This window comes from Oncorhynchus kisutch, linkage group LG24 (genome assembly GCF_002021735.2).
Source record: "Oncorhynchus kisutch isolate 150728-3 linkage group LG24, Okis_V2, whole genome shotgun sequence".
Taxonomy (NCBI): domain Eukaryota; kingdom Metazoa; phylum Chordata; class Actinopteri; order Salmoniformes; family Salmonidae; genus Oncorhynchus; species Oncorhynchus kisutch.
In genome coordinates, this window is record NC_034197.2 from 33,667,891 (window position 1) to 33,685,493 (window position 17,603).

A 17,603-nucleotide genomic window follows, 5' to 3' on the forward strand; every position below is an offset into this window, starting at 1 on the left:
GATGGAGAGGTAACTATAATACTTGCAGGATGAACGATAATATGAACCAGACCAAAGAGGAGAGGAATGGAAAGGACAAGAGAGGACAGGACAAGAGAGGACAGTACATGGGAGGATAAGACAAGAGAGGATAGAAAAGGAGATGACTGGACAGGAGAGGACAAGAGAGGACAGGACAGGACTGGATATGAAAGGACAGGACAAGAGAAGACAGGACAGAAGAAGACAGGAGTGATAAGAAAAGAGAGGACAGGAGTGATAGGACAAGAGAGGACAGGAAGAGAGGACAGAAGAAGACAAGAGAGGACAGGAAGAGAGGACAGGAGAAGACAGAATTGACAGGAAAAGAGGGGAAAGGAGAAGACACGAGTGACAGGAGAAGAGAGGACAGGAGAAGACAGGTCACATAGTAGAGTAGTGTGTAATAATGTGTTGAATTGTAGATATATTGTGGTGTAATAATGTGTTGTATTGTAGATATGTTGTATTAGAGTAGTGTGTAATAATGTATTGTAGATATGTTGTGGTAGAGTAGAGTGTAATAATGTGTTGTATTGTAGATATGTTGTGGTAGAGTAGTGTGTAATAATGTGTTGTATTATAGATATGCTGTGGTAGAGTAATGTGTAATAATGTGTTGTATTGTAGATATGTTGTGGTAGTGTGTAATAATGTATTGTAGATATGTTGTGGTAGAGTAGTGTGTAATAATGTATTGTAGATATGTTGTGGTAGAGTAGAGTGTAATAATGTGTTGTATTGTAGATATGTTGTGGTAGAGTAGAGTGTAATAATGTGTTGTATTGTAGATATGTTGTATTAGAGTAGTGTGTAATAATGTGTTGTATTGTAGATATGTTGTGGTAGAGTAGTGTGTAATAATGTGTTGTATTGTAGATATGTTGTGGTAGAGTAGTGTGTAATAATGTGTTGTATTGTAGATATGGTGTATTAGAGTAGTGTGTAATAATGTGTTGTATTGTAGATATGTTGTGGTAGTGTGTAATAATGTATTGTAGATATGTTGTGGTAGAGTAGTGTGTCTACAGGATATGAAAGGACAGCAGAGGACAGGAGAGGACAGGAGTGGATAGCAGAGGACAGGAGTGGATAGCAGAGGACAGGAGAGGATAGCAGAGGACAGGAGAGGACAGGAGAGGATAGCAGAGGACAGGAGAGGATAGCAGAGGACAGGAGAGGGTAGCAGAGGACAGGAGAGGACAGGATAGCAGAGGACAGGAGAGGACAGGAGTGATAGCAGAGGATAGCAGGGGACAGGAGAGAATAGCAGAGGACAGGAGAGGACAGGGGAGGATAGCAGAGGACAGGAGAGGACAGGAGAGGATAGCAGAGGACAGGAGAGGATAGCAGAGGACAGGTGAGGATAGCAGAGAACAGGAGATGACAGCAGAGGATAGCACAGGACAGGAGAGGATAGCAGAGGACAGGAGAGGATTGCAGAGAACAGGAGATGACAGGAGAGGCGAGGAGAGGACAGGAGAGGATTGCAGAGAACAGGAGATGACATGAGAGTATAGCAGAGGACAGGAGAGGATAGCAGAGGACAGGAGAGGACAGGAGAGGATAGCAGAGAACAGGAGATGACAGGAGAGGAGAGGACAAAAGAGCAGAGGACAGGATAGCAGAGGATAGGACAGGAAAGCACAGGACAGGAGGGCAGAGGACAGGACAGGATAGGACAGGAGAGTTAAGTAATGTGTTGTATTGTAGATATGTTGTATTAGAGTAGTGTGTAATAATGTGTTGTATTGTAGATATGTTGTATTAGAGTAGAGTGTAATAATGTGTTGTATTGTAGATATGTTGTATTAGAGTAGTGTGTAATAATGTGTTGTATTGTAGATATGTTGTGGTAGTGTATAATAATGTATTGTAGATATGTTGTGGTAGAGTAGTGTGTCTACAGGATATGAAAGGACAGCAGAGGACAGGAGAGGACAGGAGTGGATAGCAGAGGACAGGAGTGGATAGCAGAGGACAGGAGAGGATAGCAGAGGACAGGAGAGGACAGGAGAGGATAGCAGAGGACAGGAGAGGATAGCAGAGGACAGGAGAGGGTAGCAGAGGACAGGAGAGGACAGGAGTGATAGCAGAGGATAGCAGAGGACAGGAGAGAATAGCAGAGGACAGGAGAGGACAGGGGAGGATAGCAGAGGACAGGAGAGGACAGGAGAGGATAGCAGAGGACAGGAGAGGATAGCAGAGGACAGGTGAGGATAGCAGAGAACAGGAGATGACAGCAGAGGATAGCACAGGACAGGAGAGGATAGCAGAGGACAGGAGAGGATTGCAGAGAACAGGAGATGACAGGAGAGGCGAGGAGAGGACAGGAGAGGATTGCAGAGAACAGGAGATGACATGAGAGTATAGCAGAGGACAGGAGAGGATAGCAGAGGACAGGAGAGGACAGGAGAGGATAGCAGAGAACAGGAGATGACAGGAGAGGAGAGGACAAAAGAGCAGAGGACAGGATAGCAGAGGATAGGACAGGAAAGCACAGGACAGGAGGGCAGAGGACAGGACAGGATAGGACAGGAGAGTTAATGAAGGGCTTGGCTCAGAAAGTAGAACTCCCACATTTCCCATCAATGGTCTGAACAACTGACATTTCTGATGTTTCAGTCAGAAGGTTTTAGAAAAAAGAAGAGAGAGGGAAAGAGATTGGGGGTGAGAGAGAGAGAAAGAGAGCTCTGTCAGAAGCAGCCAAAAACAGCCAGGTCAGCCCCTGAAACAAGCCCTGTGAAAACAGGAGAGCTGGAGGACGTTGGTTCTGCATGTCCCACTCACTCCCATTCTCACGCAGTCTTCTAATGCTAGATTCTAAAGAGAATAGCTGAGAAAAGGTGTGTTTATTTGTTTTTAAATGTGTGTGTATGTGTATACACTATTTCTTTATTGCAGAGCTACACTGTACAGTTCAAAAATATAGTCTAACTTATCTTTGAAACAAATTTTCCTGACACCAGTTGAAGCAGTTCTCAGCGGGTTGGGGCTGGAGAGGGAAACACAGCTGTAGCTGAAGCTGGGTTCAGGCTGGGGGAGCCTGCTGGGTTCAGGCTGGGGGAGCCTGCTGGGTTCAGGCTGGGGGAGCCTGCTGGGTTCAGGCTGGGGGAGCCTGCTGGGTTCAGGCTAGGGGAGCCTGCTGGGTTCAGGCTGGGGGAGCCTGCTGGGTTCAGGCTGGGGGAGCCTGCTGGGGGAGCCTGCTGGGTTCAGGCTGGGGGAGCCTGCTGGGTTCAGGCTGGGGGAGCCTGCTGGGTTCAGGCTGGGGGAGCCTGCTGGGTTCAGGCTAGGGGAGCCTGCTGGGTTCAGGCTAGGGGAGCCTGCTAGGTTCAGGCTGGGGGTGCCTGCTGGGTTCAGGCTGGGGGAGCCTGCTGGGTTCAGGCTGGGGGAGCCTGCTGGGTTCAGGCTGGGGGAGCCTGCTGGGTTCAGGCTGGGGGAGCCTACTGGGGGAGCCTGCTGGGTTCAGGCTGGGGGATCCTGCTGGGTTCAGGCTGGGGGAGCCTGCTGGGTTCAGGTTCAGGCTGGGGGAGCCTGCTGGGTTCAGGCTGGGGGAGCCTGCTGGGTTCAGGCTAGGGGAGCCTGCTGGGGGAGCCTGCTGGGTTCAGGCTGGGGGAGCCTGCTGGGGGAGCCTGCTGAGTTCAGGCTGGGGGAGCCTGCTGGGTTCAGGCTGGGGGAGCCTGCTGGGTTCAGGCTGGGGGAGTCTGCTGGGTTCAGGCTGGGGGAGCCTGCTGGGGGAACCTGCTGGGGGAGCCTGCTGGGTTCAGGCTGGGGGAGCCTGCTGGGTTCAGGCTGGGGGAGCCTGCTGGGTTCAGGCTGGGGCATCCTGCTGGGTTCAGGCTGGGGGATCCTGCTGGGGAAGCCTGCTGGGTTCAGGCTAGGGGAGTCTGCTGGGTTCAGGCTAGGGGAGCCTGCTGGGTTCAGGCTGGGTTAAGGATAGGGCAGGAATAGGCCAGCGCAGCGCCTGTTATTATTGGGTCCTGCGGGAAGAAACGGCTGGGGAGAGTCGATTAAGCCTAGATTTATGCCTCTGACAGTCTGTATGTGCGTGCGTGTGTGTGCGTGTGTGTTGCTTGCTGCTATCGATGGGTAATGGATCAGTCCCCAGTGGACTTTAACTTTACAGATCCTGTCTCTCACTGAGCCTGTGATAAGAGTAAAACACCAGTCAGGGGGCTCCCGAGTGCCACAGCGGTCTAAGGCACTGCATCTCAGTGCTAGAGGCGTCACTACAGACCCTGGTTCGATTCCAGGCTGTATCACAACCGACCGTGATTGGGAGTCCCATAGGGCAGCGCACAATTGGCCCAGCGTCGTCCGGGTTCGGCCGTCATTGTAAATAATAATGTGTTGTTTACTGACATGCCGAGTTAAATAAAGATGAAATCAAATATAAATAAAAGGACTATGTATAAAACCTGGTTAAATCCTGCCACTCAGTGGAGAAGTTAAGTATTGCAAAAAAAGCCATGGGTGGATTTACCGTAGTGTAAATGCACACACGCACGCACACACACACACACACACACACACACACACACACACACACACACACACACACACACACACACACACACACACACACACACACACACAGGGCTATTTAAGGAAACAACTCAGGCCAGGGAAACCCCGCAGAAAATCCAGGAATTAAAATAAGATATAAAATAAATCAAGTGTGTGGGGTCCTTAGACAGGCACACAGACAGGTGTGCCCATACAAGTGCCTGTATGATGGTGCTGTGTCTGTTCCTTCTCACTTCTGACAGACATAACACACTCTGGCAACTCTGTACCACAACAGGAAACAGGGGAGTTACTCCCCACACACACAGAGTAATATGCAATACCGGGTGCACTACTCTTTCACTAGACTTTCACACCAGCCAGATGGTTCAATTCTACACATTTGGGTAAGATCTGTCAGTCCTGTTGTAAAGTATACGAGACACAGAGACAGAGACAGAGAGACAGAGAGAGAGACACACAGAGACACAGAGACACAAAGACACAGAGAGAGAGAGAGAGAGAGAGAGAGAGACAGAGACACAGAGAGAGTGAGCGAGACAGACAGAGAGAGAAAGAGAGACACACAGAGAGACACAAAGACACAGAGACAGAGACAGAGACAAAGACAGACAGAGAGAGAGACACACAGAGACACAGACACAGAGAGAGAGACACAGACATAGAGAGAGTGAGCGAGACAGACAGACAGACAGACAGACAGAGAGAGAAAGAGAGAGAGACACACAGAGAGACACAAAGACACAGAGACAGAGACAAAGACAGACAGAGAGAGAGACAGGTAACTTCCACAAAGCTGTGAATGATCTGAGAGACAAGGCAAGAAGACCATTCTATGCCATCAAAAGGAACATCAAATGTGACATCCCAATTAGGATCTGGCTAAAATGACTTGAATCAGTTATAGAACCCATTGCCCTTAATGGTTGTGAGGGGTGGGGTCCGCTCACCAACCAAGATTTCACAAAATGGGACAAACAGCAAATTGAGACTCTGCATGCAGTATTCTGCAAAAATATCCTCCATGTACAACGTAGAACACCAAAATAATGCACGCAGAGCCAATAGCCGCTCATGATCAAACTCCAGAAAAGAGACATTAAATTCTACAACCACCTAAAAGGAAGCGATTCCCAAACCTTCCATAACAAAGCCATCACCTACAAAGAGATTAACCTGGAGAAGAGTCCCCTAAGCAAGCTGGTCCTGGGGCTCTGTTCACAAACATACCCAACAGAGCCTCAGGACAGCAACACAATTAGACCCAACCAAATCATGAGAAAACAAAAAGATAATTACTTGACACATTGGAAAGAATTAACAACAAAAAAACAGAGCAAACTAGAATGTGATCTGTCCCTAAACAGAGAATACCTGACCACTGTGACTGACCCAAACTTAAGGAAAGTGTTGACTATGTACAGACTCAGTGAGCATAGCCTTGCTATTGAGAAAGGTCTCTGTAGGCAGACCTGGCTCTCAAGAGAAGACAGGCTATGTGCACACTGCCCACAAAATAAGGTGGAAACTGAGCTGCACTTCCTAACCACCTGCCAAATGTATGACCATATTAGAGACACATATTTCCCTCAGATTACACAGATCCACAAAGAATTCGAAAACAAACCCAATTTTGATAAACTCCCATATCTACTGGGTGAAATACCACAGTGTGCCATCACAGTAGCAAAATGTGTGACTTGTTACCACAAGAAAAGGGCAACCAGTGAAGAACAAACACCATTGTAAATACAACCCATATTTATGCTTATTTATTTTCCCATTTGTACCTTAACCATTTGTACATCGTTACAACACAGTATATAGACATAATATGACATCTGAAATGTCTTTATTATTTTGGAACTTCTGTGAGTGTAATGTTTACTGTTCATTTTATTGTTTATTTCACTTTTGTATATTATCTATTTCACTTGCTATGGCAATGTTAGCATATGTTTCCCATGCCAATAAAGCCCTTTGAATTGAATTGAATTGAGTGAGAGACAGAGACGGATTTCAACAGCTTCGTTGGGCTCATGCTCTCCCCCCAATTACACAAACTGAGCACCCCCAACTGAACCTTTCCACAAAGACAGTCAGTGAGCGCAATAGGAATTCAACTTAAAGAAAATATGATAATATAAACAAAAACATGGGGTGCAAATTGACTTAATACAACTGAAGAGCAAAACACCCCCCACCCCACCCCCTTGACTACACTAAGAATTGAAAAAGCCCCTCTCTGCCCTCTATCCTGTTTAAAAGAGAAAATAAAAGGTGAGGAGAAAATTGAGGCATTTACTATCTGGCCAAAAACTAAACAGGGCAGGTCATTTAAAGGAGAGTAATGGGTGCAGTAATGAAAGGTGGTTGAGCTCGTTTCCTTTGGAGCTAATTAAATTAACGAAGAGTAGCACCCTCTTAATACAAACCAGCCTTGCATAGACACACACACACACACTCTTCACTCCACTAACGATGACAAGTGTACCACCACCTAAACCTAACCCCTCACTCACAAGTTAAGTAGGGTACTTGTTAGCATGGACCCTATTTGCATTCCTCTGCATTTTCACTCTTCAGCTTTTCAGTCTTTCGTTCTTCACATTAGTTCTACAAAATATCTTGATAGGCCATAATCAAAATTGCACTGGTAATGCTGATCAAGTATTCTCACATGTGCAAGTATAAATCATCTGACGTTAGATATCTATAGCTGCACAGAATGAATGGAGATAGCTTGTTGATAACTACCATTATAAGCATGTTTAAAATACTGTAAGCACATGCACACACAAACCATCTCCACATCAGAGGGTAGAGGAACAAAAGAACCCAACAATCCCCCTCCTCTCTCAATCAGGGAGGTCGCTGTGTTTTCACTCATTAATCAAAGATTCATATTCATCCAAACAAACTCTGTTTTTCTACCCAAGAAAAACACCCCGTCTCCCACCCAGTCTCCCCCTCCCTCTCCCTCTCCACCCCTCGCCTTACCTCCCCCTCTCTCTCCTCCCCTCAACCTCTCCCCACTTTCTCCTTCACTCTACGCCATCGGCTGATAAGCTGAAATCCAGTTATAAATAGCACACACTCTCTCACACACGGTTGGGTATACACAGGAACATTTACTCACCCTCTATACTCACCGCATGGTCCCCACACACACATACAGTCTCTCTCTCTCTCGCGAACACACACACACACACACACACACACACACACACACACACACACACACAGTCTCTCTCGCTCACACACACATAGCGTCCTAGCGTGGGCCAGAAACCCCACGCTACTCTCGAACTAAATCCCCACGACAACCAAACACCCGGCACGGGCGGATATCCCATCAGCTACCTGGGCAGCAAGAGGTGTGACGTAGTAAGCCGACAGGCCCCAGAAGTGTGTACACACACACACACACACACACACACACACACACACACACACACACACACACACACACACACACACACACACACTCTCTGACAGAGAGAGGTAGAGAAATTAAAGGCTAAGGAGGAGTTAAAAATAAACCTGGCCTGAGGAGCATGGAGCAACCTATTCCGGTCCAAGACCTGGCCTGAGGAGCATGGAGCAACCTATTCCTGTCCAAGACCTGGCCTGAGGAGCATGGAGCAACCTATTCCTCTTCAAGACCTGGCCTGAGGAGCATGGAGCAACCTATTCCTGTCCAAGACCTGGCCTGAGGAGCATGGAGCAACCTATTCCTGTCCAAGACCTGGCCTGAGGAGCATGGAGCAACCTATTCCTGTCCAAGACCTGGCCTGAGGAGCATGGAGCAACCTATTCCTGTCCAAGACCTGGCCTGAGGAGCATGGAGCAACCTATTCCTGTCCAAGACCTGGCCTGAGGAGCATGGAGCAACCTATTCCTGTCCAAGACCTGGCCTGAGGAGCATGGAGCAACCTATTCCTGTCCAAGACCTGGCCTGAGGAGCATGGAGCAACCTTCTCCTGTCCAAGACCTGGACTGAGGAGCATGGAGCAACCTATTCCTGTCCAAGACCTGGACTGAGGAGCATGGAGCAACCTATTCCTGTCCAAGACCTGGCCTGAGGAGCATGGAGCAACCTATTCCTGTCCAAGACCTGGCCTGAGGAGCATGGAGCAACCTATTCCTGTCCAAGACCTGGTCTGAGGAGCATGGAGCAACCTATTCCTGTCCAAGACCTGGCCTGAGGAGCATGGAGCAACCTATTCCTGTCCAAGACCTGGCCTGAGGAGCATGGAGCAACCTATTCCTGTCCAAGACCTGGCCTGAGGAGCATGGAGCAACCTATTCCTCTTCAAGACCTGGACTGTGGAGCATGGAGCAACCTATTCCTGTCCAAGACCTGGCCTGAGGAGCATGGAGCAACCTATTCCTGTCCAAGACCTGGCCTGAGGAGCATGGAGCAACCTATTCCTGTCCAAGACCTGGCCTGAGGAGCATGGAGCAACCTATTCCTGTCCAAGACCTGGCCTGAGGAGCATGGAGCAACCTATTCCTGTCCAAGACCTGGACTGAGGAGCATGGAGCAACCTATTCCTGTCCAAGACCTGGCCTGAGGAGCATGGAGCAACCTATTCCTGTCCAAGACCTGGCCTGAGGAGCATGGAGCAACCTATTCCTGTCCAAGACCTGGCCTGAGGAGCATGGAGCAACCTATTCCTGTCCAAGACCTGGCCTGAGGAGCATGGAGCAACCTATTCCTGTCCAAGACCTGGACTGAGGAGCATGGAGCAACCTATTCCTGTCCAAGACTGGCCTGAGGAGCATGGAGCAACCTATTCCTGTCCAAGACCTGGCCTGAGGAGCATGGAGCAACCTATTCCTGTCCAAGACCTGGCCTGAGGAGCATGGAGCAACCTATTCCTGTCCAAGACCTGGACTGTGGAGCATGGAGCAACCTATTCCTGTCCAAGACCTGGCCTGAGGAGCATGGAGCAACCTATTCCTGTCCAAGACCTGGCCTGAGGAGCATGGAGCAACCTATTCCTGTCCAGACTGCGAGCATGAGCACCTTCTGCCAGCCTGGACTGAGGAGCATGGAGCAACCTATTCCTGTCCAAGACCTGGACTGAGGAGCATGGAGCAACCTATTCCTGTCCAAGACCTGGCCTGAGGAGCATGGAGCAACCTATTCCTGTCCAAGACCTGGCCTGAGGAGCATGGAGCAACCTATTCCTGTCCAAGACCTGGTCTGAGGAGCATGGAGCAACCTATTCCTGTCCAAGACCTGGCCTGAGGAGCATGGAGCAACCTATTCCTGTCCAAGACCTGGCCTGAGGAGCATGGAGCAACCTATTCCTGTCCAAGACCTGGACTGAGGAGCATGGAGCAACCTATTCCTGTCCAAGACCTGGCTGAGGAGCATGGAGCAACCTATTCCTGTCCAAGACCTGGCCTGAGGAGCATGGAGCAACCTATTCCTGTCCAAGACCTGGCCTGAGGAGCATGGAGCAACCTATTCCTGTCCAAGACCTGGCCTGAGGAGCATGGAGCAACCTATTCCTGTCCAAGACCTGGCCTGAGGAGCATGGAGCAACCTATTCCTGTCCAAGACCTGGCCTGAGGAGCATGGAGCAACCTATTCCTGTCCAAGACCTGGCCTGAGGAGGCATGGAGCAACCTATTCCTGTCCAAGACCTGGCCTGAGGAGCATGGAGCAACCTATTCCTGTCCAAGACCTGGCCTGAGGAGCATGGAGCAACCTATTCCTGTCCAAGACCTGGCCTGAGGAGCATGGAGCAACCTATTCCTGTCCAAGACCTGGCCTGAGGAGCATGGAGCAACCTATTCCTGTCCAAGACCTGGCCTGAGGAGCATGGAGCAACCTATTCCTGTCCAAGACCTGGCCTGAAGACCTGGCCTGAGGAGCATGGAGCAACCTATTCCTGTCCAAGACCTGCCTGAGAGCATGGAGCAACCTATTCCTGTCCAAGACCTGGCCTGAGGAGCATGGAGCAACCTATTCCTGTCCAAGACCTGGCCTGAGGAGCATGGAGCAACCTATTCCTGTCCAAGACCTGGACTGAGGAGCATGAGCAACCTATTCCTGTCCAAGACCTGGCCTGAGGAGCATGGAGCAACCTATTCTGTCCAAGACCTGGCCTGAGGAGCATGGAGCAACCTATTCCTGTCAAGACCTGGCCTGAGGAGCATGGAGCAACCTATTCCTGTCCAAGACCTGGCCTGAGGAGCATGGAGCAACCTATTCCTGTCCAAGACCTGGCCTGAGGAGCATGGAGCAACCTATTCCTGTCCAAGACCTGGCCTGAGGAGCATGGAGCAACCTATTCCTGTCCAAGACCTGGCCTGAGGAGCATGGAGCAACCTATTCCTGTCCAAGACCTGGCCTGAGGAGCATGGAGCAACTATTCCTGTCCAAGACCTGGCCTGAGGAGCATGGAGCAACCTATTCCTGTCCAAGACCTGGCCTGAGGAGCATGGAGCAACCTATTCCTGTCCAAGACCTGGCCTGAGGAGCATGGAGCAACCTATTCCTGTCCAAGACCTGGCCTGAGGAGCATGGAGCAACCTATTCCTGTCCAAGACCTGGCCTGAGGAGCATGGAGCAACCTATTCCTGTCAAGACCTGGCCTGAGGAGCATGGAGCAACCTATTCCTGTCCAAGACCTGGCCTGAGGAGCATGGAGCAACCTATTCCTGTCCAAGACCTGGCCTGAGGAGCATGGAGCAACCTATTCCTGTCCAAGACCTGGCCTGAGGAGCATGGAGCAACCTATTCCTGTCCAAGACCTGGCCTGAGGAGCATGGAGCAACCTATTCCTGTCCAAGACCTGGCCTGAGGAGCATGGAGCAACCTATTCCTGTCCAAGACCTGGCCTGAGGAGCATGGAGCAACCTATTCCTGTCCAAGACCTGGCCTGAGGAGCATGGAGCAACCTATTCCTGTCCAAGACCTGGCCTGAGGAGCATGGAGCAACCTATTCCTGTCCAAGACCTGGCCTGAGGAGCATGGAGCAACCTATTCCTGTCCAAGACCTGGCCTGAGGAGCATGGAGCAACCTATTCCTGTCCAAGACCTGGCCTGAGGAGCATGGAGCAACCTATTCCTGTCCAAGACCTGGCCTGAGGAGCATGGAGCAACCTATTCCTGTCCAAGACCTGGCCTGAGGAGCATGGAGCAACCTATTCCTGTCCAAGACCTGCCTGAGGAGCATGGAGCAACCTATTCCTGTCCAAGACCTGGCCTGAGGAGCATGGAGCAACCTATTCCTGTCCAAGACCTGGCCTGAGGAGCATGGAGCAACCTATTCCTGTCCAAGACCTGGCCTGAGGAGCATGGAGCAACCTATTCCTGTCCAAGACCTGGCTGAGGAGCATGGAGCAACCTATTCCTGTCCAAGACCTGGCCTGAGGAGCATGGAGCAACCTATTCCTGTCCAAGACCTGGCCTGAGGAGCATGGAGCAACCTATTCCTGTCCAAGACCTGGCCTGAGGAGCATGGAGCAACCTATTCCTGTCCAAGACCTGGCCTGAGGAGCATGGAGCAACCTATTCCTGTCCAAGACCTGGCCTGAGGAGCATGGAGCAACCTATTCCTGTCCAAGACCTGGCCTGAGGAGCATGGAGCAACCTATTCCTGTCCAAGACCTGGCCTGAGGAGCATGGAGCAACCTATTCCTGTCCAAGACCTGGCCTGAGGAGCATGGAGCAACCTATTCCTGTCCAAGACCTGGCCTGAGGAGCATGGAGCAACCTATTCCTGTCCAAGACCTGGCCTGAGGAGCATGGAGCAACCTATTCCTGTCCAAGACCTGGCCTGAGGAGCATGGAGCAACCTATTCCTGTCCAAGACCTGGACTGAGGAGCATGGAGCAACCTATTCCTGTCCAAGACCTGGCCTGAGGAGCATGGAGCAACCTATTCCTGTCCAAGACCTGGCCTGAGGAGCATGGAGCAACCTATTCCTGTCCAAGACCTGGCCTGAGGAGCATGGAGCAACCTATTCCTGTCCAAGACCTGGCCTGAGGAGCATGGAGCAACCTATTCCTGTCCAAGACCTGGCCTGAGGAGCATGGAGCAACCTATTCCTGTCCAAGACCTGGCCTGAGGAGCATGGAGCAACCTATTCCTGTCCAAGACCTGGCCTGAGGAGCATGGAGCAACCTATTCCTCTTCAAGACCTGGACTGTGGAGCATGGAGCAACCTATTCCTGTCCAAGACCTGGCCTGAGGAGCATGGAGCAACCTATTCCTGTCCAAGACCTGGCCTGAGGAGCATGGAGCAACCTATTCCTGTCCAAGACCTGGCCTGAGGAGCATGGAGCAACCTATTCCTGTCCAAGACCTGGCCTGAGGAGCATGGAGCAACCTATTCCTGTCCAAGACCTGGCCTGAGGAGCATGGAGCAACCTATTCCTGTCCAAGACCTGGACTGAGGAGCATGGAGCAACCTATTCCTGTCCAAGACCTGGCCTGAGGAGCATGGAGCAACCTATTCCTGTCCAAGACCTGGCCTGAGGAGCATGGAGCAACCTATTCCTGTCCAAGACCTGGCCTGAGGAGCATGGAGCAACCTATTCCTGTCCAAGACCTGGCCTGAGGAGCATGGAGCAACCTATTCCTGTCCAAGACCTGGACTGAGGAGCATGGAGCAACCTATTCCTGTCCAAGACCTGGCCTGAGGAGCATGGAGCAACCTATTCCTGTCCAAGACCTGGACTGAGGAGCATGGAGCAACCTATTCCTCTTCAAGACCTGGACTGTGGAGCATGGAGCAACCTATTCCTGTCCAAGACCTGGCCTGAGGAGCATGGAGCAACCTATTCCTGTCCAAGACCTGGCCTGAGGAGCATGGAGCAACCTATTCCTGTCCAAGACCTGGACTGAGGAGCATGGAGCAACCTATTCCTGTCCAAGACCTGGACTGAGGAGCATGGAGCAACCTATTCCTGTCCAAGACCTGGCCTGAGGAGCATGGAGCAACCTATTCCTGTCCAAGACCTGGCCTGAGGAGCATGGAGCAACCTATTCCTGTCCAAGACCTGGCCTGAGGAGCATGGAGCAACCTATTCCTGTCCAAGACCTGGCCTGAGGAGCATGGAGCAACCTATTCCTGTCCAAGACCTGGCCTGAGGAGCATGGAGCAACCTATTCCTGTCCAAGACCTGGCCTGAGGAGCATGGAGCAACCTATTCCTGTCCAAGACCTGGCCTGAGGAGCATGGAGCAACCTATTCCTGTCCAAGACCTGGCCTGAGGAGCATGGAGCAACCTATTCCTGTCCAAGACCTGGCCTGAGGAGCATGGAGCAACCTATTCCTGTCCAAGACCTGGACTGAGGAGCATGGAGCAACCTATTCCTCTTCAAGACCTGGACTGTGGAGCATGGAGCAACCTATTCCTGTCCAAGACCTGGCCTGAGGAGCATGGAGCAACCTATTCCTGTCCAAGACCTGGCCTGAGGAGCATGGAGCAACCTATTCCTGTCCAAGACCTGGACTGAGGAGCATGGAGCAACCTATTCCTGTCCAAGACCTGGACTGAGGAGCATGGAGCAACCTATTCCTGTCCAAGACCTGGCCTGAGGAGCATGGAGCAACCTATTCCTGTCCAAGACCTGGCCTGAGGAGCATGGAGCAACCTATTCCTGTCCAAGACCTGGCCTGAGGAGCATGGAGCAACCTATTCCTGTCCAAGACCTGGCCTGAGGAGCATGGAGCAACCTATTCCTGTCCAAGACCTGGCCTGAGGAGCATGGAGCAACCTATTCCTGTCCAAGACCTGGCCTGAGGAGCATGGAGCAACCTATCCCTGTCCAAGACCTGGCCTGAGGAGCATGGAGCAACCTATTCCTGTCCAAGACCTGGCCTGAGGAGCATGGAGCAACCTATTCCTGTCCAAGACCTGGCCTGAGGAGCATGGAGCAACCTATTCCTGTCCAAGACCTGGCCTGAGGAGCATGGAGCAACCTATTCCTGTCCAAGACCTGGCCTGAGGAGCATGGAGCAACCTATTCCTGTCCAAGACCTGGACTGTGGAGCATGGAGCAACCTATTCCTGTCCAAGACCTGGCCTGAGGAGCATGGAGCAACCTATTCCTGTCCAAGACCTGGCCTGAGGAGCATGGAGCAACCTATTCCTGTCCAAGACCTGGCCTGAGGAGCATGGAGCAACCTATTCCTGTCCAAGACCTGGCCTGAGGAGCATGGAGCAACCTATACCTGTCCAAGACCTGGCCTGAGGAGCATGGAGCAACCTATTCCTGTCCAAGACCTGGCCTGAGGAGCATGGAGCAACCTATTCCTGTCCAAGACCTGGCCTGAGGAGCATGGAGCAACCTATTTCTGTCCAAGACCTGGCCTGAGGAGCATGGAGCAACCTATTCCTGTCCAAGACCTGGCCTGAGGAGCATGGAGCAACCTATTCGTGTCCAAGACCTGGCCTGAGGAGCATGGAGCAACCTATTCCTGTCCAAGACCTGGCCTGAGGAGCATGGAGCAACCTATTCCTGTCCAAGACCTGGCCTGAGGAGCATGGAGCAACCTATTCCTGTCCAAGACCTGGCCTGAGGAGCATGGAGCAACCTATTCCTGTCCAAGACCTGGCCTGAGGAGCATGGAGCAACCTATTCCTCTTCAAGACCTGGACTGAGGAGCATGGAGCAACCTATTCCTGTCCAAGACCTGGCCTGAGGAGCATGGAGCAACCTATTCCTGTCCAAGACCTGGCCTGAGGAGCATGGAGCAACCTATTCCTGTCCAAGACCTGGCCTGAGGAGCATGGAGCAACCTATTCCTGTCCAAGACCTGGCCTGAGGAGCATGGAGCAACCTATTCCTGTCCAAGACCTGGCCTGAGGAGCATGGAGCAACCTATTCCTGTTCAAGACCTGGCCTGAGGAGCATGGAGCAACCTATTCCTCTTCAAGACCTGGCCTGAGGAGCATGGAGCAACCTATTCCTGTCCAAGACCTGGCCTGAGGAGCATGGAGCAACCTATTCCTGTCCAAGACCTGGCCTGAGGAGCATGGAGCAACCTATTCCTGTCCAAGACCTGGCCTGAGGAGCATGGAGCAACCTATTCCTGTCCAAGACCTGGACTGTGGAGCATGGAGCAACCTATTCCTCTTCAAGACCTGGACTGAGGAGCATGGAGCAACCTATTCCTGTTCAAGACCTGGACTGAGGAGCATGGAGCAACCTATTCCTGTTCAAAACCTGGCCTGAGGAGCATGGAGCAACCTATTCCTGTCCAAGACCTGGCCTGAGGAGCATGGAGCAACCTATTCCTGTCCAAGACCTGGACTGTGGAGCATGGAGCAACCTATTCCTGTCCAAGACCTGGACTGTGGAGCATGGAGCAACCTATTCCTGTCCAAGACCTGGACTGTGTGAGCAAGTTTGTACATGCATGTGAAAATGTGTGAGCGTGTGCGTGCTTGCGTATGTTTATGCATTCATGAGGCCTTGTGTATTTTTAAGCAATGTATATTTTAAGTATAGTATGTGTATTTTGTTAGTAATGTATATTTTAAGTATAGTATGTGTATTTTGTTAGTAATCAATGATTACATCAGCCCATGAATGACATGATGATGGTGAACACAGACAGAGACCATAGTGCACGGTTGGTCAAGGTGTTAGAGAGTGAGGCTGAGCATTACCACTAATTAAAAACACAAAAATAAGTTAAGTGAGAATAGGCATTGGTCCAAAACCGAAAAATAAAGGAAATTCACATGAGCATCACAAAACCTATTCCACCCATGCTCTACCAAGGTTTTCCAGCACCACAAAACCTATTCCACCCATGCTCTACCAAGGTTTTCCAGCACCACAAAACCTATTCCACCCATGCTCTACCAAGGTTTTCCAGCACACAGCTTTGACCTACTACAGTAGCAATGTTGGTATTGTCCTTCAAACTATGTGTAGGCAAGTTGCTTAGGGTTCACACCTTCTCAAACAACCTAATTCATACTCTTCAGAGGGATACTGGACTTTTGTTTAGGATTCAAACCTTCTTAATTAAACAGCCTCATTAGGTGCACCTTAGAGAAGGTGCTTCCACAATAGTGTGATTTGTACCACAGACAAGGTAAAGTATTGGATTCTCTTCACACACAACAATAAGACATTACGCCCCCTTTCATGTTTTTTAAAATTAAATTAAAGCAAGACCATCAAGTGTGATTGAGCTGTTTTGTGTTGTAGTAATGTGGAGCACGCCTGTATTTCCTTAAACCTTTATTTTAGCAAAACATGTCACTGAAAAAAACAAAACATAACATTTTTTGGGGTCAGTAGGTGCCCAGCATAACAACAGGTGGTGATGTATTGGACATAGTCGCTCAGATACATAGAGCCCGTCTACATTACTGATTTCAGAAACTGTTAGTTTACCTGTGTAATATTGAATTAAGCTCAGAACCACTAGTGTTTCGAACATGGTCCTGTTTTATCAATTTCTGTGCTGATCAATGGACAGTTTATTACCTCTGTGAAAATAATATGTAGCTTAAAGTAGTGTTTGTACTTGTATTTATTTTTGTAATAAAGATGGCGGCACAAACAATAATTCACATTTGCAATAGGCCTATATCAAAAATAAATAGGGCCAAACTATACTGAAGAAAATATAAAACGGAACATGTAACAATTTCAAAAGATTTTACTCAGTACATATAAGGAATTCAGTCAATTGAAATAAATGAATTATGCCCTAATCTATGGATTTCACATGACTAGCAGGGGTGTAGCCATGGCAGAGGTCCACCCACTTGGCAGCCAGGCCCAGCCAATCAGAATGAGTTTTTCCCTACAAAAAGGGCTTTATTACAGACAGAAATACTCCTCAGCACCCCCCTTGGACAATTCCGCAGGTGAAGAAGCCGGATGTGGAGGTCCTGGGCTGGCGTGGTTACACGTGGTCTGCGGTTGTGAGACCATTTGGATGTACTGACAAATTCTCTATAACAACATTGGACACAGCTTATGGAAGAGAAATGAACATTGAATTCTCTGGCAACAGCTCTGGTGGACGTTCCTGCAGTCAGCATGCCGATTGCACACTCCCTCA

At 50.2% G+C, this 17,603-nt stretch overlaps 1 protein-coding gene across 1 annotated transcript in view; it reads right to left on the reverse strand.

Annotated features, from left to right (window-relative positions):
* Positions 1–3,150: 3,150 nt before the first annotated feature.
* The window catches only part of LOC116356901 (serine/arginine repetitive matrix protein 1-like), a 51,247-nt gene continuing 36,794 nt past the window's right edge, over positions 3,151–17,603 (reverse strand). The window contains exons 4-6 of the mRNA XM_031803663.1: positions 4,159–4,163; positions 3,601–3,943; positions 3,151–3,474 (exon numbers count right to left, since the gene is read on the reverse strand). Coding sequence (XP_031659523.1) covers positions 3,151–3,474; positions 3,601–3,943; positions 4,159–4,163 — 672 coding nt within the window. The remainder of the gene's footprint in view (positions 3,475–3,600; positions 3,944–4,158; positions 4,164–17,603) is intronic.